The 24,812-nt window shown below is 40.9% G+C and overlaps 1 protein-coding gene across 2 annotated transcripts in view; it reads left to right on the top strand.

The window, feature by feature from the left end:
* fto (FTO alpha-ketoglutarate dependent dioxygenase) overlaps positions 1-24,812 on the top strand; it is a 113,575-nt gene that overhangs the window by 33,467 nt on the left and 55,296 nt on the right. For both annotated transcript variants that reach the window (XM_063478933.1, XM_063478941.1), the window contains exons 7-8: positions 2,435-2,554; positions 18,463-18,587. In XM_063478933.1, the coding sequence (XP_063335003.1) occupies positions 2,435-2,554; positions 18,463-18,587 (245 nt within the window). The remainder of the gene's footprint in view (positions 1-2,434; positions 2,555-18,462; positions 18,588-24,812) is intronic.

Below are 24,812 nucleotides of genomic sequence, written 5' to 3'. Positions count from 1 at the left end.
TCAGTAGCTTTAGATGGCGTGCTTTGTGGCTTCCTCTGGCCTGCGCAGCGGGGGACTGGCAGCCATGTCAGCTCAAAGTGGAGACACAGGTTGGTTTCTTCTCACTAAAGGACAGGCAGACAATCAGAGGGATAGAAGGATGGACAGACTGTGTGAAAAGGACGTCCGATATCGGCTCGTGTGGCTTTGTTGTGTGTTTGAGCTGTAGTGATCGAAGGGGAGTGGATTTGGATTGTGTTGAAGGGACCATAAAGGATGACATTTCTTTGAAGGGTGGGTTGTATGGAGTGACTGAGAGGCTGCTGAGCAGTGCCACTGGCTGTGTATTCTCCCTGACATGCCCCAGTCCTTGCATGTCATCCCCACTGTGATCAGAGCCTTTTTCCAGGACAGAATCCTCTCAAGTTGTTTGTGTAAATAATTTTTGCCCTTTGTTTTTGGGCGACTGTATGGAAGATGTCTTGCCTCATTTTGCAGAGCAGTAACCACTAAAAAATGTCACCAATTGCAGGATGTTTTAAGTTCAGTGTTCAAACTTTTCAGTGGCCCTTATTAGAAGAGTTCAGGATATTGGGAACTATTAGTTTTTTTTGTTGTTGTAAAAACAAACTCAGTTTAGGGAAACATCCTTTAGACACATATAATCCATGTTAATGCTGCTACTTCTAATAAAGTTAGTTTAATGTAAGAGTCATGTGACTCTTGGTCACATGACTCTTACGAAGCTTCGTAATTTAAAGTGTTTGTTGAATTGCTGCACTCAAAGATGGGAAAATCTAAGAGTTTCAAGAGTGAAAAATTAGAACTAAAGATTGAAGATAATCAACTCTCCTTTTTCACGACAGCTGGTAAATCCTTATATAAGTTACTATAAATGTTGGATTGTGGAAGTTATATGGATTCCAACACTGTGAGGTGTGAAGACAGGACAGGAAAGTTCTTGCTGAATCTATACTTGCTTTTGCCTGTGATACACTTGCAGGTTTAACAATGCAGTACAAGTATAATTCATATTTCTTGATTCTAATTGCGAATATACTTTGAGACAAAACTTTATGCCATATTTTCTGACAGTCTTTTGCTCAGTTGCAGGCCTGTTCAAACTTTTGTGCTAGAGAGAAAGTTACAGTGGATGTCGCTCAAAATAAAACTCAAACGGAAGATGGGTCTCCGTGACTTTTTAGTCAGTGCAGCGTAGTTATATATATGAACGTAATTTGTCAAAGTTGGATGACAATTTTGGATCACCCAAATTATAGTTTTATTTCATGGGAGCGCTCAGCTGGAATAAATGTGCTTTAAACTTGTTTTCGATGACTGTTCATAGCTGTAAAAGAGCTCTGCTTGCCTAATGCTCTGTTAGAAGAACAATAAACAAACTACTTTTCAGAAAAGGAACAATGGCTCTCGTCGTGCTATTTTATATGCGTTTCCATTGTATGAAACTACGTTTTGTGTTGTACAGTTGTCTACGTCAACATGAAATGGAGCGTGCATTGTTTTCAGTGGATGATGCTTTGTAGAATGTTTTGGGGGAGGGAAGCTCAGCGTCTCACATTTACGTTGGTGGCAGTTGGGGCAATCTTTGACATTCACATTTACGTTGGCGATTGTATACGCATTAACAAAGACGCTCACGCATTTATGCAGACAGATACTTGCAAGGGCACAAATGCACTGATGCGCATACAGTTCAGGTACGAACACACAAACACGGAAAGACACACTTGGAAATAGAAAGGCTACACCTGGCTACGTGAAGCATCCGTGCGAGGATTAAATCAGCACTTCAAAAGAGCAGGAAACAAAAACACTCCCAGCGGAGGAGAGGGGAGCGGCTTGGCAGTAAAGACTGTCATCTCCAGACGGAGCAGGAGAGGAGGGGATGGAGGGAAGAGAATGAGGAAAGGAAGGAGAGGGCGGAGTTTTCAGGTGTGCTCAATGGAAGGGGTGTGTGTGTGTGAGCAGACATACAGTAGGCTTGTTTGTGTCTAAATTGTTTTGAGGGTGTGATTGTACTTAAAGACATGACCAATGTTTGTACTATTTGTGGTAGGATGTTTTTTTATTTACGTGTCAAAAATGAGTGAACGTGCTTTGAAACTATTTTGTGACAAACAGAATGTGCAACAATTCAAAGATGGAATTAGCAAGTATGATTTCAAGGGAATGTGTCATTTTCTTCCAGTACAAAATCATGTCCAATTTAATTTCTTACAAGGGACTAAGAATTTTTTTTTGTATTTGTAAAAGCATTCATATAATTTCACACTCTGACAAGTAAATGTATCTAAACAGAAAAGTCAGTGTTCTACTTAGAGATGTACTTAGTGAAAAGAACAGGGAAAGGAATGCATATATAATCTATGTAAACATCAGATGAAAGTTGTCTCTCTGAACAACGTTTTTGTTTTACGTGTATTTGTGTGTGAAGGTGGAGTTTGAGTGGCTGCGGCAGTACTGGTTTCAGGGCCAGCGTTATGCTCGGTTCTGCAGCTGGTGGACCAGACCGATGGAGCAGCTGGAGAAGGACTGGAAGCTCATGGAGACCATGGTGAGACTGCTTAGACACACTGCTAGTCACATGACAGCTTTGCTCTCTGGTTTCCCGACTTTTACTGCATTTGGCATCAACTCATTGTCACACAGATTACTTACTAAGACTTTGATGGTTAAATAAAATCTCAATTTAAGTTTGTAGGCTGTTTACCATAAAATCTTTTTGTGCGAGTTTAGCTTTCTAGGTTTTACACTCATGATATTTCTTTTCTGGGACATAGATGAAAACAGTTAGTAGGTTTAGTTTAAGTATTTTCCTTATATTAAAAATATGTTATAATGTATATTAAAACACTACTACTATTGCTTTATAGGTAATACCCTCAAAATATAGGAATACAAATAAAAATGAGAGCATTTATCCAAAATATGAGGAGTTTCTTTGCTAGTGTAGTAAGTCTGTCACACAAAAATAAGTCTTTCAACTAAATGCTCAACACGCCTCTACTTGTGCTTCTTACACAAACTACACAAGTGATCTGCTGTCCAATAATACCCCTCACTAGAGAGGGTGTGTTTAAAATTACATGGTATATTGTCTATCTTCTTACCATGCCACACTATTAAGGATGTGTCAAGTGTTTAATCGTAGCCTCACAGAATTTTTATGGGAGCGGAACGTGGGTGCGTAGCTATTAGTTAGACACCACTGTAAAGGAATCACTTAGTAATGTCAGACTCATAATTAAGTCACCTTAGTCACAGCTCTGTTCTGTAAATTCTCTGTGTGCCGCAGACATACTCACACTGTAGACACACAGCGCGCAAAGCCACACAGTCATATGCTTGGTCTCGCTTTTGGTATACCCCCACAAGTTCTATGCAGTCCCACTCTCATAGCTGGATTTCAAAGAGTGCGTGCACATGTATGTATATGTGTGTGTGTGTGTTTAACACCCAGACACCAGAAGCAGCAGGGGGCACTCTTGTATCACTGTAGCAGCATCGCAGGGAACGAGAGAGCTGTGCTCCTCTTTTCCTCTGTGCTCTCCCTCGCTCTCTGTCTCTTTATGTCTCTCACCCACTCCTGCTGTCTCTGGGAGCTCTCTGTCTCTGTCAGTGTCGAGCGCTGAGCAGTAATCACATCTAATGCTCAGGCGGGGATAAAGACTGGAGCTGGAGGAGAACAGTGCCGCTGCTGCTCAGCTCTAGTCATAGTCTCTCTTTCCTCCTCTCTCTCACACAGCTGAACAGCCTGGCAGAGGGTGGGTGGGGGTGTTAGTAGACAGGGGCTAAACTCATCTAGAGCTTTACCTCCGTGCCCAGATGAAGTGTGTGATTTGGACCTGTGTTTAGAAAAGGGCATCAGTGAAATGTGAGGTCTTTCTCCCTCTCTGTTCCTGTGTCTCCATGTCTCTCTAATGGGCAAGTGAACCATGTCCACTATGCATTTTAGAAAAAAATATGTGTGACCAAATGTGGATTTCCGCCATGTCGTTGGAACTTAATGTCAGATTTTATGCAATGTGGGGGGGAAAAAAAGTTGTTTTTAGAAAAAATATAAAAAGCTAAATCAACAAAATGCAATAATTAAAATAAGGTAATAATACATGTGTAACAATAAATGCATAGGTATTATAAATATCACAAATTACATTAACACGAGTTTATTAGAACATGAATTTTACAGATTAAATACTTTGGCACAAAATTTAATTAATCACAGTGTCACATCACACAAAAGCAAGTATGTCTTCTGCAGGAATGCATATAGAACCCTTGCAAAAAATAATACACTAGTGAATGCATAAAGGTAATGATTCACTATTGTGATGAAAGACAACATTATTGCTCTTGCCAGCAATATTTACATACATGCATCGACCTCTGATATGCTGATGAAAAGCACTTTATAGATGTGACTTATAGATTTTCCTTTCGGTGGTTTTGAAAGCTGTGGCTTTTCTGCCGTTAGATTAAAACACATTTCTCTAAATTACTTTGAGTTATTTAAATTATGTGGGTTCCCCTCACATTTCTTTATTGCATATATTTTACACTTTGAAGCTGGCAATTGACAGCATAGTATAATTTAGTGAAATACAAGTGACCTACTGTGTGCAGACGCTGTTTACCATTTATTTACTTAGATTTTTCTCTTGCCTGCAGAGTATATATTAATACAGGATTATTTTTGTCAAATTTGATATTACCATGGGTGTTTTAGAATAGCAAATATATGTCTCTTTAAATAGGGTTTATAAAATGACACTGTATTGTTTTATACACTGTGCTGAGCAATAAAGCAGCGCATTGTTTTATCCTGCTAAAACAGCAATACAAACAGCCAGCCTTCCCCTCTTTATTGTCATATTTAGCACACACTGTCGTGGGATGCGCTGGGCTATGTATGCGTTTGTTAGTCTGTATGAAGAATATTGCAATATGGGGTGACTAGCTCCTGTTTATGGATACTGTCTCTCCCTGGGGCTCCCTCTCTGCTCCTCAGCCTGTTGTCATGCAAATGCTCATCCTTCCATTTGAATGACATTCTGATAAAATACATAAATAAATAAATAAAGACCCGAAACAAAACAAGTCCACTCTTTTTGGTGCCTCATGAATTCATGTGGTTCCTTGATAGAAACAAAGAATCCGGCTCTTGAATAATCTTCAAGCATGGCTATGTGAATGAACAGCAAAACTATATTATGTGTGTATGTGGGAAGGTGTGGCTGTACGTAAGGTAAAAGGTTGTTTCGGCAGCATTAACTTAAAGGTTTTACATTCCCCTGTGATCCAGGGTGCCGAAGTCCGTTTAGACCTGGCTCGCAGCCTTGTGTTCCCCCAGGACTCTGCTATCATGGCTATCATACAATAGTGACATTTCCTTAAACTAGCAACAATGAATATCTTCCATCTGAGTGACAATAGACAGAGAGTCTTGGCTTTATGCAGAATATTTTAAATACCGGTGTGGTATTTTTTATCTTTTCTCTTTTCGCTGTGGGGGAGAAGCGACAGCGAGCCCACGAGCATATCTTTTTTCCCTGTCCTGTGTGCGTGTGTGTGTGTGTGTGTGTGTGTGTTTGCGTGTATGTGTGAGCCATTGATGTTAATGTATGCACTCGGCATGACTTTAATTGATTTAGCAGCTCTGCTTGCACAGTACAGCTTTTTCCCTAATTTGTCACTTTCCTGACTTCTGTGGCTGCTCATCTCACAACTTCAAAAGCCACCGGATGCAAAGAGATTTCAATGCACTCCGTCTTCTCTCTCTGTCTCTCTCCCTTTCTTTCTTTCTCTTGTTCTCTCTCGCTCCCGCTACCTTGCTGTATTTCTCTCTTTCTCACACTTTCTCCCTCATTTGACAGAAGAACGAGCCTTGTAGATGGAAATCTTTTCAACACATATCAAGGAAATTAATCTGCTTTCATAATAAACGGGATCCATTCAGTTGAATACATTTGTATACTTCAAGATGTACAAAACAGGAAGTGGTATCGGGGCCATGTCTTCCTCTGCACCGTTCACCCAGCCTGTCAGTCCCTGTTTTTCAATGGTTTGGTCACACACATACAGTATGTGCATATATATATATATATATATATATATACTCTCTTTTTTTTCCTCCCTGTGTCACAAAATTTGCTTTCTTTGATTTATAATGGAGGCTGGCTTTTGCATGCATGTGTATGCTTATGAGCCGAGATGCGCTTGGCGACCATTTCTTTTTCTCCCCTCACTGTAATAGCAGTCTTTGGAAACAATCTGGGCAGCCGAGGAGGGCTGCACTGCAATCATACAGAACCTGGCCTGGTCGCCATCAGTAGCTGATTAGGTTATTGAGCAAACGTGCTGAGGAGGGGTTGGAGAATGAGGGATGCGGGAGAGGGGGAGGTAGAAAAAAAAACTGCTGGTAGTGTGTGTGCGTGTGGGGGGAGCAAGAGTGGAGGGGTCAATGTAAATGTTATTGCTGTGTGAGCTCATTTGATCAAAGTCCTGGAAAGGTTAAGCGAATCCAATCTGGTTTTGTATGGCAGAGTGGAGACACAGGCGCTAGGGAAGAAACCCCCAGGACGGAGAATGGATTATCATATTGGCGCTGAAGTAGCAGGGGCCTCCGACGGACAGTTTACTCTGCCCGTAATGCGTTTAGACAGCAATTGGCCTTAATAACCTTTATTGACTTCAGCGGGTCAGTGCCAAGAATCTAATTATCAAAGTGTATCAATTTCATTGGAGTTTAGAGTTGCACCGCTCAAAATAATTATTTTAAGGTCGGCCCGGGGCAATTAATCCCCTCTCCACTTATTTGATGGCTTTGTAAAACATTATAAATGTTATGGTTTCTGTTGTGCGTTACGCCGTAAATAATTTTAGGGAGCAATTTTTTGTAATGCATTATTTGGAGAGCTTGCCGTGCTGGTCCAGGTGAGAGAAAAAGGCAGTATATTTTAAAAAGCTAGGGGCTAAAGCTGAATCACGTTGCAGATGTTTACCAGCAGTAATTTTTCTCTTTTGCTTGCCGCTTAACTTGCACAGTTAGGCAGAGTTTTATATCCACTTTATATGCACACATGGAACCCAGATTAATTATAAGTGTGAACTAAGCAGTAAACTGCTTAAAGACCATTTTTATTGCTCATTATGAAGCCATTTATTATCTCTTACATTAAATCACACTGGGTTTATGCATCATATTGTTTTGCATTTAAAGCTCCACACTACGTAAATAGGCTTATACGTTTATTATATTCAATTCTGTGCGGTTCTTACGCACAGATAGAGCGTGTGCGAAATGTGTGTCTGCGTGTATGGCTTCAGATTTATTTGTATGTTTCTGTCCGCGTGTCTGTGTGTGTGGGGGGTGCAGTGTGGCCGCAGTGTGTGCGAAGGAAGTAAATGTGCAGCTGCACAGTAGTTTATCCTTCATTGACAGTCAATATGTGCTGTTACCTGGATAGTAGCAGCTGTTTCTCCTTATCGCACAACATAGAGTAGAGGCCTAATCCACACGTTCATAATTGCTTGGCGTTGTTTACCTGCAGCTGTATATAAGCTTGCTTGCTTTGCCCTATTTAAAATGGAGCTGTATAAAAGAGAAATTACTCAGAGATTATTGTTATTATTCATTTAAAGAGGAAATATATGGCTGATAATACATTTTACATCATGCAGCAGCTTGTGTTTGGAAATATAAAATGAAAAGAAGCAGGAAGACACACATGGAGAGAGTGAGGAAAAAGAGTGGGGAGAAATGTAGTGGTGGAAAGGTATTTTGCAATTCTCTTTGAAGTCCCTATTCAACAGGGTAAGCTGAATTTTCGGCAGTGCCTGATAGTGTTTCTGCGTAAATGCTTAAACCCCTTTAGAGAATTTTCATGGGCAGATACGCGGTGGCTTGAAGGGAGCGTTTATGTTACCTGGAGCCAATGCAGCCCGCAGCTTTGTACCTAAAGATGTACAGTAGTATTGAATGGAATCCCACAGAGGTTTGTCTATGACAGAATCTCGCTGCAGCATCGCTGTAAGCCGAAGCGGGGAAAAAAAGAGCTTTGAACAGGTTTAACCTTGTCAGTCTTTTGCTAGGCTCATACACTCGCATTTATATACATGAACACAGACACTGAAGGACAAAAAACACTAGGACAGACATTGATATACACACATACTTAAAAATACGCTGGTGTCCATTTAGAAAAGTTTTTAAAAAGCTTTGTGGTGATATCCGAAATGGCGACTATTGCTACAGTTTTTCATTTTTTATTCCTGAATATATTTCAAAGTTGCTATTATGTAATGCAATATTCAGATATTTTTAATGTTATATAGAAGAATAAAAGTGGCAAACACACAGGTGTGGTAAAATGTCTGCATGGAGCTGCAATCTTGTTGTCAAAGTTCATAGTGTTTCACAACATATTAGTGTGTGACAGTGAACCAAATCTGAATGCAGCTCACTGTTTGATGAATCCCAGTTTAAACTGATTATGAGTCCTCATTTATATGCGTAATTATTTCCCAAAAATAGGATATAGGTAGCTCATTGTAGTCTTCTTGAGGTGGGAAGCTTCATAAAGCTGACCTGAGTAAACTTGCTTCAGGAATGTGGATGACTAAAATTGGAATTTATTACAAGGACTTGCGTACGTGACAATGTGGAAGCTGCAAATGAAACAATGGCGCTTTTTTTTTTTTTTGTCATTGTACCGATGACTGTCAGCAACAGTATTGTGCACGCCCCATCTTTACAATGCGGGGATGGAGAGTTTTATTGACAGCAGTTTGGATAATTTATTTTGTTTGTCTGTGAATTGTGATGTTGACAGTGTTTTTACTGTATCAGTGGGCTCTGAAGGCGGCTTGTCTCGTCTTCTTAGAAAACAAATGAGCACTTTACAGAGACTGATCTGCCTTATCCGCTTAGCAGCTCCCTCAATCCCCACATTTATTTATTTACTTATTTATTTACTTTCTTATTCATTTACTTACCTCTGTATGGATTTGGTTTGATTTCTCTCCTTCTACTCATAGCCACCCCCTCCTCTTCCTCTCTTCATCCTTGGCCCTGATCAGCAAGATAAGCCTTCAGAGGAGGGGAGATAACATCCATTAAAGTGGTAAAGAGGAATTATGGGGCAGCCCAGATTAATCACTGCTCAGCTTAATCGCATTCAGTGCGGACGCTGGGGTTGGCTGCAGGGCCCAGCTTCATGTGTCATACCAACAGAGCGAGAGAGAGGGCGAGGGAGAGATGCAGCGAGGGACTGTGTATTTGTTGAAAAGTGCCTTGATGGGAAAGAAAGTTTAAAAAGATGAAAGAGATTTCAGAGCATCTCACTGAAACCCCCAATCTGTTATAGACATCACTACTAACTAGCACCTGACATAAAATTATTCCAGCACTTTGATTCAGGTGTAATTGTTTACTCTTGCAGGCAATCATGTCAAAATGGTTTAGTAAAAGATATTGGCACAAACACAAGAAAACACTCTGATTTGTAAAAAGCAAAGAAAAAAAATTGTTCAATTTATGTAGTTTTAGGAAAATATTAATCTTTTTGAATATTGAATATATGAAGACAGCTTGTACAATCTTCGCCGCACTCAGAAATAGCAGCATGCATATTGCAATGTGGTGCTGAGCTCTGTAAGCTGCAGAGAACAAAAATAGAGTTCTCATACTCTGAACTTTGTGCACACACTTTTAATAAAATCATTTAAATCTGAATCTAGATCCTCATCAGGTCATGTGGTTGATATCCTTATTATTGTTTATCTACACGTCAGCTCAAATTCATTTCACATTTATTTGTACAGTCTCTAATCAGAGTCTCAGGGGGCTTTATATCGCCCACACATTGTGAAACAATAAATGAAACCAATTAATGAAAATGAAAATGGCCCACCCCAACTATGGATCCTCAATGTGAACAATGGAAAAAAAAAATCCCCTAAGACCCTAACTAAGAACAAAAATGGAACATGTCGTCTTTAGGTTATGACATAGCAGTCTGTTATTTGTTATTATGACACACAAGCGGGGTCAAAAACTACGGAATTAAGCTGATATACACTGTTCATGCAATAAATTAAAAAAGTTTCAGATAACAGTATTTTTTTTTTCATCTCCAAAGCAAGCTTAAATGTAAAGGATCAGAAGTGGTGGAAATTTAATCCATGATCACTTCCTTTGTTTAAGTGTGCAACTAGTACAGGAAAATAACAAGTATTTAATACCTTGGTACCTCGCTAATTCTTCAAAATCACTGGAGCAGCCATCATGTTTGGAGCAGCAATCTGGGTTTTAAAATAAACAGTCCTGTTTAAAAACAATATGTGTGGAGAGGGTGGAGAGAATGATATGATTCTGGTGGGAAGACGCTGTAAAATTGCCTGATTCGCTTGAAGAAACGCAAAGAAAAGGAGAAAATATGGGAAAAGATTGTGGATGATAATTGTATAATTTTTTGGGGGGGGAGTGAAGATGGAGGTGGTTTAGGGAAGTGGAGCAAGGGGGAAAAAATAAGACAGGGTGGTTGTGACTTTTCCTGATGTCTGAGGAAGAAAGTTATAAAGGTAAACAGTGAAGTTGGTATCAGGATCTGTGAGTTAAAGTAAATCAGACAAATGAAAAGCTGATGCTGGAAACTGGAAAAGGCCACGTAAGTCCTGGGAGCATTTTGGGAAGTGCTTTACTGTGCACCTTTCAAAACTGCCATGTTCAGTATGAAGAGGATATCCTAGTAGAGAAAACCTGAGATGTGTGTTTTTGTATTAAACAGCCTAAAAGTGTACCGGTGGTAACAGGTAGCTTTTTTGTGTGTGATTTAACTATCGATCCTGTTTTACATTCATTGGCCATCCTCTTAGGTAACACTAATCTTCCACCCTGCTACCCTTCCCTTGCAGATAGAGTGATCTGATGGGTGGTGTTAAATGGGTGAGATGTAGGACAGTGTAATTAAAGCTAGTCCTTTAGTGGGCCCTGCCTCGCTCTGCTGGGAGTGCCCGATATAGCACTCATTAATTCCTATTTGTGTGTAATGAGAGGGTCATGTTGGATGTAATAAATGGCTCTTTTATTTGGGTGAGAGCGGCAGGGTGGCATCTCCTCCCGGCTAACTGTCTCATAAACACCCTTTAGCCACTCTAATCAGCCTCCCTGGGTGAGGCGTAATCACACATACACATACACGCATAACACAATGGGAGGGAAGATATACTAAATATGTAAAAAAAGAAAATTAAGCATGTTTAGAATGTATTTTTTTAAATACATATTAGAAGTAATTTTTGCATATTCATTTTCCAAAACCCAAAATAATTTAAACATTGTAGACGTTTGGCAGTTTTAAAATGACTTCTTTAGCTATAAATGACCATAGCAATAATCAGAAAAAACACATATTAGATCCAGTCTGTATTTTTTTTTCCCTTTTCACTGCTGCCAGTTGATGGCAATGCATTTGAAAGAACAGATTGTTTTAAAAAGTCCTCTGGGGCTGTTTTCAAATGCTGATCAAAAGGTTCAACACACAACATGTGCAATAATGGTTGGCCGCTGATCAACGAGGGCCACTTTGTTGAAAGATTAAACCAAAAATACAACCAAAAAGCAAACACAAATGTCATAAAAAAGAAGTTTGAACTTGACTGCCTTTTGATATCTGAATACAATGTAAAATAGATTTGCGATTCATGGCAATAATTAGGAACACGATAGGTGCATTTTTAATTCCCTTTACTTAATTAGATGATATCAGTGTAGTCCACAGTTTTTAAGAGCATAGGTGCTTTATTGAACATAAATTGTTGAATGTAAAAGCTCCTACGGTGTCTTTGACTTTCCTGCCAGCTTGAAGTAGACAGAGTCTTATAGAGTATGCAAGTCAATAATCTACTTATATGTCGCTGCTCTATGTGTTTGCCATTTTCGATTACTGTATAGCCATGTGGTATGTATAGAATTGTTTAAGGCATGTGCAGTACCACTCTTATGTATAAGAATGAAGCAGAATACATGCAGACAGGTTATTTACAGACAGTGATGCAAAAGTGAATTTATTGATTACCCATTACATTGAAAAAAAAAACTGGCATGTGTAAAACTAACTTTCCTTCATGGCTGATACTATACAGACCTAACACTTAAATTGTATTTTATGGCAGTGACCTATAATTTTGTAGATCTTAATCTGTTCTACTTAAGATACAGTCATTGTTTCACTATACATCTACCAGTAATTCAAATTTGATGTCAGACTGGACATATAAGAAGCCCTGTTCAGTTTCAGGCAGATTCAGAAACTGAAGAATCACTAGTGTTCAGACTTCTCTTACTCAATCAAAACTTTGTTAGCAGAACATTTCAGCCCCTGCAGGCATATTCCCCCTCTCAAACAAAATTCTTCTATGTGAGCATGTTTAGATGGATGGAAATCCTTTTTATTGGTTTAGCATTTTTGAAGACTTGAAGTATGGTGCTGTGTGTAACGCTGTTACTTCAGGGCTTAGAAAGGCTGGCTTTGGCCCCAGTCAGCAAAAAGCTTTTTACTGGCAGGAGAGTGAGGTGCCGATCACAATCTGCTATCTAGCTAGAATCTAGACTCAGCTTTCATATACTGAAAGAGAGAAAGGGGGTTTCAACAGAACAGAAGGTGCTTGAGTGTCACGCTCATCGCAAATATCTCTGTCCAGCTCTGTCTTCATTGTCCTGAATTAGTCAAAGCGCCTCTCAAAGCTTTCTTGTGATGGATGGATTATGCGTTCTAGCCAGGCCGGTGTGCCGTTTTCACAAGTGCGTGTGTAGCCCCTGCCACAGTGTGCTGGAGAGCTCATTCAGACTAAGAACTATGTGGTTTAGCCATTAAGGCCAACTGGACGGACACTCCTTACCATGGGTCAAAGACAAAAGCCTTGCAAAAAAAAACCCCCAAAAACAGGCCGGTGAATTTTTATGTGATATTTGTGGGCCCATTGGGCTACAACTTGACAACAGATTTGCTTTTCTTCTTGCCACCAAAAGAGATCACCACAAAAGCCCGAGAGTTCTGCTTCATTTGACCCTGTGCAAAGCATATGTCCTTCCATCCTGCTTGTATTCTGTCCATAAGATGGACTGCCGTGGGCCCATAGAAAGCATCCCTGCCCACTTGACTGTGTTACAATGCCTTCAAACAAAACCACTTGTCAGGGGTCTTCCCTTTTTGGGACTGGCTCTATTCCCACTCACCCTTTGTCACTTCAGACATGCTACTCTGATGTTTCAGACACATTTTTCTAATGTTTTACACTCCATATAATCTGCTGTGTGTAGCAAACCCCATTTTACTGGCTGCTATAATTGATGGTAGCTGCGACCTTGCAAAGGTCAATCTGGCAGAAAGGCCTAGGTTTCTGTCACCACGGAGATTGCGAGAACACACACACAAAGCGGGAAATATCTTGTTTTATCAAAAAAATAAATCTTGTTAAGGTTTCAGTTGAATGTTTTAGAGATCTTGGCATAGAAAATAAATTGCGGTAGTCATAATGTGTACTGTATAGAAAACAAAAGGTGCAATATATCAGTCTTTTTTATTGTTATAGGTCTGCAAAAGGATTTAAAATAATTTATTAGGGGTAAATTTCAAGCCTTGAATCCGCTAGTCTGAATGTTTCAATTGTATAAACCGTTAACAGTTGCTCAGATGATTTAAAAAGACATAAATATACAAAATAAAGACTTCCTTAAATTATTCTTGAGTGAACATTTTCATAAAACATTTCTCATTTTATTCACTGGCAACCCCGATCAACAGTGTTGACACCCTTCATTCTTCTCTCTCACTCTCACAGAAGCGCGCGCGCGCGCGCACGCACGCACACACACACACACACACACACACACACACACACACACACACACACACACACCCTATCAACCGATCTTATGTAATGGAAACTGAGTAAATTTCATTTCAGGTATGCCTCAATTTTGAGCCATCTGTAATCGTGTGATGGTAGGCACAAAGCAAGAAAAAAAACCAACATACACACACATACTAACGCACACACACAGTTTTTATGACTTTGAATGTGATGTCACAGGAAAGTGAATGTGGCTTATTTCTTCCTTGGCTAATATAATTTTTCCACCGGTGGAGAGTCCCCTCCAGTGCAAAGTAACTCGCCGGTGGCATGCAGCAAACATACACAGATCCCTTGTCCAGACTGGAACAAGCCCTGCCAGGATCACAGCTCCCCAGTTGTATACATCTGAGACCAGAAACTATCCATTCCTGTGAGCAAGGTGCTCAATGCCTTTTTCCATCAGCGGTCAAAGTGATATTGGTTTCTTGTATTAGAGTAGGGAGGAAGATGAAAGTCTGTCATACTCTCATTTCTAGGGCCTATGAAATCAGGTGTCAGAGCAGCTGAACTTAAACTGTCACAAAAGTCCATGGAGTTTCTGGAGATGTGGAGAAAAGGGTTAAATCTTAAAACCTGAGATATTTGCTAATGTGTTAACCATGCAACGGGAGTGCTATGCTGGATTTGGTGTGGGAAGGGGACAGTAAAAATTAAACAGCTGAGAGAAAAGGAAGTGTGTGTGTTTGTGTGGTTTGTGTGTGTGCGTGTGTGAGCCGTTGATGTTAATGCATTTTTTAAAATAACTTGCGTCAAAGTGATGAGGCTTCCAAGAGAAACTGACAATAAAAAAAAGAAACACTTTTTTATGAACAAGGGAAGGGGACAATATCTGAAAGAAGACAAATGAGAGAGAACAGAAGAGAACACGTAACTTACATCCATGAAAAGGAGAAATGTTGGCATATAGCAAAATTTATATTATGAATTTTGACTTTAAACTGTCTTGTTGTTGTGTGTGTCTGAAAAGGTAGATCTTTGTCCTTTATACAATATTAGTATGTTTCTCAAGTATATTCCCCCGGCACTATTATCAGTTGTAAGTCAGTCATTTTCAGAATTAAAACTAGCAGACCTCTGACTCATTGTCCTGTTGAACAGAAACATTTAGCTTTGCAAGAGTTCCACCACTTTCTGTTAATTATCAACAAAAATATTTAATTTTTTCATCCAGCCATACTCTTCCTCTTATCAAATTTAGTGTTATTAATACCTATTTAGAATTACCTATTATTACCTAATACCTATTATTGTCAATTTAGAATTGACAATAACCTAACCTAATCTTGTACCCGGAGAGGACCCATACCAACAATTATTTTCCTAATTTTCATGTGGAGTATTCAAATATGAGTCACTCAATAAAAAAGCCTTTGAAATGATAGAAATACTATTTAATAGAGACCGGATCTTGTTTAAAGTCCACAGTGATGGCTTAACAGTCACAACCAGTAGGATGGATTACTAGTTATCTCCATTCTTGCCTCCATATGGGCACAGTGAGATGTTGGCAAACAGAAACACTGGGGAGTCTGCTGGCTTTTTGCTGGGCTGTTACACATGCTAGTGGCAAGGAGACCTATGGGGAGGTTGCCAGTATGACAGAGGTGCAGTTAGGCTGGGAGGCACTGTTGTGGCAAATTAACACCAGCCACCAGCCAAATTTCTGGAATGTTTAGTGTTACTTGTGAGTTTGTTTACCTCCTTCCTATTTTAGGTATCTAGTTATCATCTGGATGGTGTTCGAGGCTAGAATTCACCTCTGTCTTTTAAACAAGTTAATAAGGGAGCTCATTTTGGAAGTGAAGCATTTGTGGCCTGCAGACATGAAAGGTTCCCTAAAAGAGAGTGCCAATGAGCTTAAGAGTACTTGGAGTCCCCGGAAAGTCCTGGGATAAAGTCAGCTAAGGCATTTTCATTGGGTGTTAAGAGTTTCTCAGACACTCTGGTGGTCAGCTAGTAGGTCTGGTTTATGGAGTGCAAACTTTCAGTTCTGTATGCATCTTTTTTTTAACCTTCTTGCCTTTCAGCTTCTTAGCTCTTATGTGACCACTGACAGCTCCTCTGTTGCATTATAAAGGATCTAAATCATATTGCTCTATGTGCAGCAACAATCTTCCTATTGTATTATTCTATGTTGAATGAGTGACATGCCCTTATGTGATAGACTAGACAGATGCTTGTTGGTGTTAAGATACAGTCCTGGCTCGAGGTGTTAGTGAGCTGCCCCAGGCTGCCCTCCAGCCAGCCTTCGCTTGGAACACTATCATCACTCTAGCTCTCCACTAACCAAAATATCACCTCAGCTTGGCTGCGTGTTTGTTTATCTTCCCCACCTCTGCACAGGCCCGGAAATGTTTATGCCTAACTTTAGTAAAATAGACAGGGTTGAATATGGGGTCTGGGGACCAATGAAAAGAGTACCAAGGAACGTCTTGTCCTCTCATTCACCTTGTGATGTGGCCTGGTTCAGGGGGACATCTGTGGTCAGCGTCAGGCTGAGAGAGGTGTAGACTGAGGACAGCTACTGTCATCAAGGGGTAAATACAAGAAAAGAGGGGGCTGATTAGTCCTAACACAGACCCAGAGATAAAGGACTGTGATCTGGCTGAGTCTGACTGAGGTTGGGCTTGACCAGTAAACAACCAGCAGGGTGTCTAAATGGCCTGAGGATCAGCCTGGGGCTAAACCTGAAGGCCTCTCTCAGCACCGGGTCTTCTAAACACTAGATCATACATGCACACAGTTATCCATGCAAACAGACATTCACAGATTTTTGTGGGGAAGAGGCTTGCTAACACAGATTTAAATTATAAGAGGCACACCTCTACTCACAAAAATCTACACTGTACTCACAAAAATTTGTAGAGAACAAACAGAAGCTTTCGATACACACTCATAAATATATACACACCCCAACTAAAGCAGAGGTTGTTTAGGTAGTGTTTAGTGGAATTATTGAGTTGGGTGAAAAAAACAAAGATTCACTTGAGTAAAGAGTATGCAACATAATTTAGCATTTTGAAAATAATGTGGCTACGATAGGCTGGACTTGTCCAGGGTGTACCCTGCCTGTGGCCCTATGAAAGCTCCAACACCTGGTAGTTGGAAGCAGAAAAGGATGGATGGATGTGCAGTCTTTCCCTGTTATTCATTTTGATCCAAAGTCAGCTTTGGGAAGAGTTGAAGCAAGCTTAGAAGCACCTTAGAGCAAGTTTCAGATCAACTGTGAATCACTTCTCTTCAGCGTTGTGCTACACGGCCAGCATGGCAATGTGATGTCTACCAGCTGAGATGGTGATACAGTCTGAATACACTTTCTGGCACTTTCTTAGCCTGTCACTCATCCCAGGAGGACAGGGTTTGATCCAAACTGAAAGGCACAGTTTCCATAGGGAGTACAGCCGGCCCTGCCTCCTCCTGGTCACCTTAATCTTTGGTGTCTCCTCCGAGTCAGGTATAATCAGTCACACACCACCACATGTTTTGACACCTGTCCTGTGTGCTGTAGAGAAAGTAAGCATATTACTCCTCTCCTTTGGAAACACACACACACAGAGACAATCAAACGTATCTTCACATGAATTAAGACAGACAGGTGTATTGTCAGAAAGGGATTAAAAAACAGGGAGAGGGGAAAAAATGAAGGTTCCCTTACATAGTGGGTTTTTTGAAAAGAAGGTTGGATGACTGGGGAAGCGAGTGACTGTTAATGGGAAGAAATGAACGTGCTTGACTGGTGGATGTGACAGGAAGAGACTGTTCTTAACAAGGCGTCAGAGTCAGTCAGAGTTACAGATCCATCACTTCTCAGAGGCTTGGCAAAGGAGGGGGGAGACATTTAAGGATATTCAGAGAGGGAGAGAGTCTGTGAAGGGTAGAGAAGAAGAGGGAGACGGTGAGGGGAAAGAGGGATTTGAGTGTGGCTGACAGCACTGCATTTAATTTGGGCTGCCAGATCCTTTTTCATTTGACTCCTTCTCAACCAGCTTAGAGGCTGTGGAGGACTTGGAGGCGAAGGTTTGCAGGGATGTCTCCGATTAGCACTGATGTGCCACGTCACACTTTAAGCCAGCCTGTAATTCATGTTCAACAGGGGGATACTCACACATTACACTGTGCTGTGCAGGACGTGATTAATTGACTCACACTCTAATATTGGGTGTAATTTGCCCATCCTCTGATGTGAAACTGACTTTATACTAGACTTACTGCATGCTGTCATCCTAGGGATGGTATAATTGAGTCTTGGCTCAGAGCTGTGCAATTTCTAAACTAAGGATAGAAGCACAAGCACGCCAGGATTCACTTCAGGTCTTTCTACCCAATTTTGCAGTTTTCTGTTTAGTATTTAGGGTAGAATTTAATAGAGTAAATCACTGTAGTGGGGTTTAAACAACCACTGTTATTTAAGGCACTTTTTAATGGTGCTTCTCTACCTGTCCACTTTCTACTGAAGTGTTCACATTTCTACTGAAGTTTCACATATTTCCATTCAGTTCTATTTTGAACCACCTATTTCCACTTCTGCTGCTGTTTTTTATCCAGACTATGCTTTTCCTGGCTGCAGTGGAGGAGGAAGGCCAAGCAGAAGAAGGAAGGAGGGAGATGGCAGAGATCCTGCTGTCTGCTTTGACAGACAGACACCAGCAAAGACAGACATGGAGAGACAGGTAACACAATATACCACCAACTTTGTTACTTCCATTGATCTTCAAAAAAACAAACATCTGTTGATATGTGGTCTATCAGTTATGAGTCCCTTTTTAAAATGGAAATGCCATCACACTCCAATAATAAAGTTTACTAATTTTCTAAACTGATTTGATCAAATATAAGTAATGCATGCATGTTGCTGTGATTTCCTCAAGATTACACAAACCAAGGTAGAAACCAAACATAATATCTCATTTCACCTCATTTCACTTGCAAACCCAGAGCTATTATTATAGCTCATGTAATGTTGTTGCGGTAGTAAAATGTGTCACTATCTAGTTCTCAGTTAAGAGACTTATTAACTGTGATCACATCATCAAACAAAATAAAAACGAGTTGCAAAAGGTGACACATTAGGCCTACATTGCTTCGATGTGCATTGATCATTCATTTTCAATGAATCGGTGTGAATTCCAGAGATATGCAATGGTGTGGTTGGTGTTGGTTTGAGGTCCTTGGGCCTGGCAGTTATCACAGTTATCACAGTTATCACAATGACCCATGTGTCTTGGATAGGCCCAATCACTTCCTTCCCTCCAGATAAAGAAGGAGAGCACAGGGATTAGAACGTTGGTCATCCATTCAGATAAAGAAGGGCCTCACACATGCACCAGTGTTGTTTTAGCTGTTTGTTTTAGCCATTTACTCTCTCCGCCAGCACATACACGGACACATACAAACACTACATATACACACGACCACTACATTCACATTTGCTATACTCTTTATTGTCTCTTTCAATAGTTTTGACCTCAGAGTTGCATGCGGACAAGAACACATATGTTAGAATAGACATTTCACTAAACCTTAGAGAAAGCAAAGCAGCATTTTCTTTTGAAAACTTCATGTTAAATTCCTGTTGTGCTTACGCCCTCATATTTATAAGGCACTCTATTCTTCTATTCTATGTTTTGCATTGTCCCCTCTAGTTGACCCTTAGATTTGTCCCATCCAGATGAGTCTTGTAAACAGGCTGTTTCCACACACCTTGCTTTGCTGTGTCAACGCCCAGTGCCTTACAACTCTGATGTAGGGCCTGCTCTGATAGTGCATTCCAGCGGCATGTGCTGAAAGCTAGAAACCATCTCGCCACCCCCACCCTCAAGTGAACATCAGAACTGTCCCCTACCATTGCAGTTCTCCCGCACCACCCACAATGCGATGTTACCACCAGCTAACAATGTCTGACCCTACATTTTGCTCAGCCCACCCTAAGATGCTGACAACCAGCATCACTGGCTGGGACAGGAAATGCTCAGCCCTTGTCGGCAGAGCAGACAGACGTTTACTCTATCAGCAGTGAAAGACTGATTAGATTAGTTTTGGTGGAAGGCACATGTCCCACACAATATGTTTGAACTCCAGCTGCTCCTGATACCTCTTCTTCCCCTTACAGACATTCTATGTCTATCCCTAAACTACACCACCCTCTCTTACAAAAAAGCCAGGGGTCATCCTGTCAAGTGGCTGTCAACAGATAGCATTTTCACAAAACTAAACACATAGCTATGCACAATGTTAAGTGGGAAGCACTGGTACTGATAAGCAATTTGATGAGGGTCAGGGATTGTTAGACTTTGTTGAGCATGAAAAAGTTTTAATTTCTTTATGCATACTACTAAGAGGCAAAGTCGTTATTTTGAATTAAAGAAGCACTTTATTACAGAAGACGCAGAGTGAGGGAATTGTAGTGCACTCCAGTCAGATGTATTCAAACCATCATTTATTTTCATAAAAGCATTCACTAAAATAGGACTAAAATTAATTTGCTGATTCATTTTGTTGCTTTTTTATATTTAGCGTTCTAATTAGGTTTCCACACAATATTCAACAGGCAAGCTTTTATCATAACACTGCCTTTTGTTTCCATGGTTTCCATTCAGCACATAATACTTGCAAAAAATATAATGGAAAAAGGAACAAAAAAAAAAAAGAAGCATGATTGATGACTTTTGCTAGAGGCCCATAAACATAAACAAGCAGCGCTGATTGATTAAGTTTCTCACTGACTTTTGTTTCTAAAACACCAGTTAAAGTAGCATTCTTTGCTGTGGAACTTCGGCCTACCAGCTGCCATTGTCTGCCTGCAAGCCATTTTTAGTACAAGCAAGAAGGAAAGAAAGAGGAATTGGAGCCGGTGACCAGTGGTTCTTCACCATTGACTTATAGGCACTCAGAGTGAGTGATGCCTGCTCTCACCGTGCTAGTGGAAGCAGTCCATTCATTCACTCTGAGCCAACGAAGTTATGAGAGCTTTTTTATTCTTATGAGCTTTTCTGGTAACTGGGTTTTCCTGATGCACATGGTGAATTCTTTGATAGATGCTGCCCTCTATGTCCCTTTGGTAAATGCCCCGTGAGTACCCTGGAAATAGATGGATTATTATATGGGTGGGTGACTGTGCCGCAGCAGAGCAGTTCAGTATACCACACAGGAAGTGCAGATTGAAGAGCAAGACGCAACCTCTAGGGAGCACCTCCATTAGGATAGAAAATGGCACATCCCAGTGGCACCAGGAAGGTTTTTGGTTTAACAAAGGTAATGAAGGATCCACACTGGAAGTACATACACAGAAAATTCTTCAGCCTGCAGTCTTCTGCAGTATATTTAGAGAATTGTTTTGTTTTATCTTGCTGTCAATGCTCATTATGCATTTTTAGACGCTGTCTTCAGTCTGTGTGCTTACAGTGTGGCTACTGTTGAGTATCCTGGATGAGGTGACCTCATGCTGACCTTGCAAAACCTAGAGGTCACTGCTCTGGGCATTAGAAAAAATAACAACAACAACAACAACAAAAAGCTTTGTCACAGCCAGCAAGCAAATACTGAAGGGAACAGCTGCGAGTTTTGTACTGACCATGCAAACTGCTGTAGGCTTTGTAAGGTCATTATATGATAATGAAAATCATTACAGAATTACATGGGGGTTTAGGACATGAGAGCAGTAGGGAGGGGAGGGGAGGGCCACATTGGGTTTGATAAATGGACTGTGAAGGTGCCCATCTGGCCCTCTCTATGGCTTTTTCTTCCTGCTCTTTTATCCATTCTTATCCTTTACTACCCCTCTTTCATTCCCCTTCTATGTTCTCCAGTGGGCCAATGTAAAAGCGAGAAGGCCTGAAGTGAAAGATTAACAGAGTGAAAACCTAACTCACCTCTGTGGAGTAGAAAAGAGGAGGGTAGACAGACGGAGGTGTTTATGATCCAAAGCAGGGTTTGTGCCTGACTTGGCAACCCTGTCTTCCCATCTCTGAGTGTGGGCCAGTAGGAGAGTAGGCAGTCATTGACCTTTGGCACTGGAAACAGTTGGACAGCTCAGGATGTGTGAACAGGGTGTAGTTTGGAGGCACTGGGGTGGTAATACATTACAAGGTTTAAAATAGGCCTCTTTATTTATGCTACAGTTGCTGTTCTCCTCGGATTATAGAATGGAGGACAACAAAGACTGAACAAATTTGTTACTGAATCCTTGAAACTGCTGCAAATTAGCAGCATTTTGGATTCATACCAAATGAGAATCTGCAATGATGGACATACACTATATTACACTGCAAAGATTGCTGTGATAATGGACTACATAAATAAATGTGTACAACTAGGTTTTCTCTCTTTTAAACAATTTTTTATGCTTACTATTGTTAAAGTTATACAAGAAACTAGATATTCTCTATTTAGTAGCATTCTTTATATTTAGTTTCTACCTTAGTTCAAAAATAAACTAATTCAAAGTTTAAAAGTAATTTTTGACAAGTGTCCTGTTGTAATTGTGTTCTAGTGACCTCTTGAAAAGGAGCTCATAACACTGTACAGGTTGGGATGGATGTCATTATCATAGCTGTACAATCAGAATTTGTGGCGTAATACATCTGTTGTCCGTGTTTACTACTTTTCTCCAGTGTGCTGAAAGTTAGTGAGGTCTTTATCCTAAGACAAAGGAAACATCAGCTGACATGGCAAGCAGAGTTAAAAGGGCAGAGAAGGAGGTCCACGTGTTCACAGCTGCACTCATCACTCAGCTGTCCAGTTTGACCCATGACCCCGTAGGGTTGTCTCCCAGCCTCTATCGGCTTTATGTTTCCTGCCATTGTCATCCACTGTTGTCCTCACCTGGACAGGCCGCTTCTACACAAAAGGTCCAGTCTGTCATCAAACCCACGGGTCACTCAGGGCCAGCAGGGGCTAGAGAGCTGAAGTTGAAGCTGTGCCCAGCCAGGGATGACCCCAACAGTCTTGTCAGCTACCAGTTGCACCCCTGTAGAGATGCATAGTGACACAGAGAAAGGAGAGAGACCTTCCTCGGCTGGCACTTCATTCTCAGAGTGGTGACATTTCTTTTGTGTTGTCTCTGACAGACCCCGCCCTGATTCCCGTGCTGGGGCGAGAGAGGGAGCTCGGAGACAATGGAGGTCCCTCTGTACCAGATGGGAGTTGGAAAGATTGTCAGTATCGTGTCCATGATAAAGACGAACAGGTCTACTAAAAGTTTTAGAAGTGGTGGCACCACACTGGGGTTGCTCATGACATAGATAACTCACTCAAGTGTTTACAGACACAAGTTCCCATCCATCGATCAAGTCTGCCATGTGTCCATGTGTTATTGTTCTAAAAAATTTGTCATTACATGACTTTTTCATTTGACTTCACAGCCACATGTCTATGATGTGCATGATTTTGGAAAACAGAGATTGTAGGGTGCAGTGCAGAGAAGGTGGCATCAGATCTTAAATAAATAGGTTTAATTAGCGGTGCGGTGGTGATGTTTGTACTGGCATTAAACCAGTGGTCTGGTTTGGGGCAGGTCGGTCCGGGCATGTTGTCAACTGTGCCTGCGTGATGTAAGTTGCAACTCGAGGTGACAGGTTAATCAGATCTCCCAGACAACAGCCCCACATTTACATCTTCATCACTCTCACAACAGTGGTCCTGTTTTGCAAACAGAACAGACAGGGCTGGCCCAGTTTGTTTTCCTTGGCACGTGTTACAAGCCAGTAGTTTTGCTGGGTGCATACTTGTATCTCCTTACCCTAAGGGTTTCTCTCCTGCAGTGGTGGGTAAACACCTGTGTGTGGTGGGCTGAACTCCCAACCCGCAACCGTGTTCTGTACCTTTGTCTGTGTGCCTTTTTCTTTGTACCACCTACTTTTGCCGTCATCTACATCGCTGTGTTTACTTTATTCTGGGCACTGAGGGAGAAAACAAATAAGGACATGTCATCTGCCTCTTTTATCGCCGGCCGGCCTGTAATTAGCGCAAGCGCAGTGGTTTGCCTAAGACTCTGTCATCTAATTTGTCTGTCTTTATCTAAAACATGTCTGTGTGGTCCCTTAGACCAGTTACGTTCGTGCAGCGAGATTGTCTGCGGCCTGGGTGTTTGTGAGGTGTGTGTTTGTGTGCGCTTGATTGTAAATTATGAGTTCTTCTCTCATGCACCCACCCCTGTTAAGCAATCAGTCAGTTATGCATGACATGTCCTGACCTCAGCAGAACCTCACAGCTGCTGTTTCCGTAGTAATCGTCCTCCCATCTTAGTTTGCTCCCAGGCTAGAAAGTACATCAGAGTATGCCTTATTCTTGCATTAATTTGTTTTGAACGAGATGACAGGTGATTGTATTTATTTACCTTCTACTTACGGCATAAACAAATTTTACCCATGTAAATATGCACTTATCTCTATGCTGCGTGTTTCTCATGCGAGTTAGTAATTAGTTGTTAAGGTACATGCTTTCACTCGTTCTGTGGTTTGCTGTGGGAACAGAAGGCTCACATCAGCAGCAGTCAGTATCGCACTCATACTCTCTTTTGTTAAATTCCTCTGCTTATCCTTGACTTGATTCACAAGTACATTAAATTATTTACAGGTTTTAATGAAAACAGTATTTTCATAATTATGCCTTTCACAGTAAGAACTTGGCAAAGAAATGCGGCTTAGAAAGCGGGAAAGAGAGAGTTGAAAATGTCATTAAAAGTCCCACAGCCATTTAAACACACTTGTTGCACAGACAGCTGCCCATTAAAAGCTGCCTTTTTAATATGGAAACAAGATTTGTGTTTGGAATAGACAGTGTGGTAAGGGGTGGGGTAGTTTTGGACCTGTTTTACTGGTAGTCAGGAAAACCAGGACATTCTTTCTGGTCAAACCCAACATCCCATAGAGCTGATAGAGCATGATTGGGTGAGGATG

This window comes from Pelmatolapia mariae, linkage group LG1 (genome assembly GCF_036321145.2).
Source record: "Pelmatolapia mariae isolate MD_Pm_ZW linkage group LG1, Pm_UMD_F_2, whole genome shotgun sequence".
NCBI lineage: Eukaryota > Metazoa > Chordata > Actinopteri > Cichliformes > Cichlidae > Pelmatolapia > Pelmatolapia mariae.
This window is presented reverse-complemented; position numbering and strand designations above follow the sequence as displayed.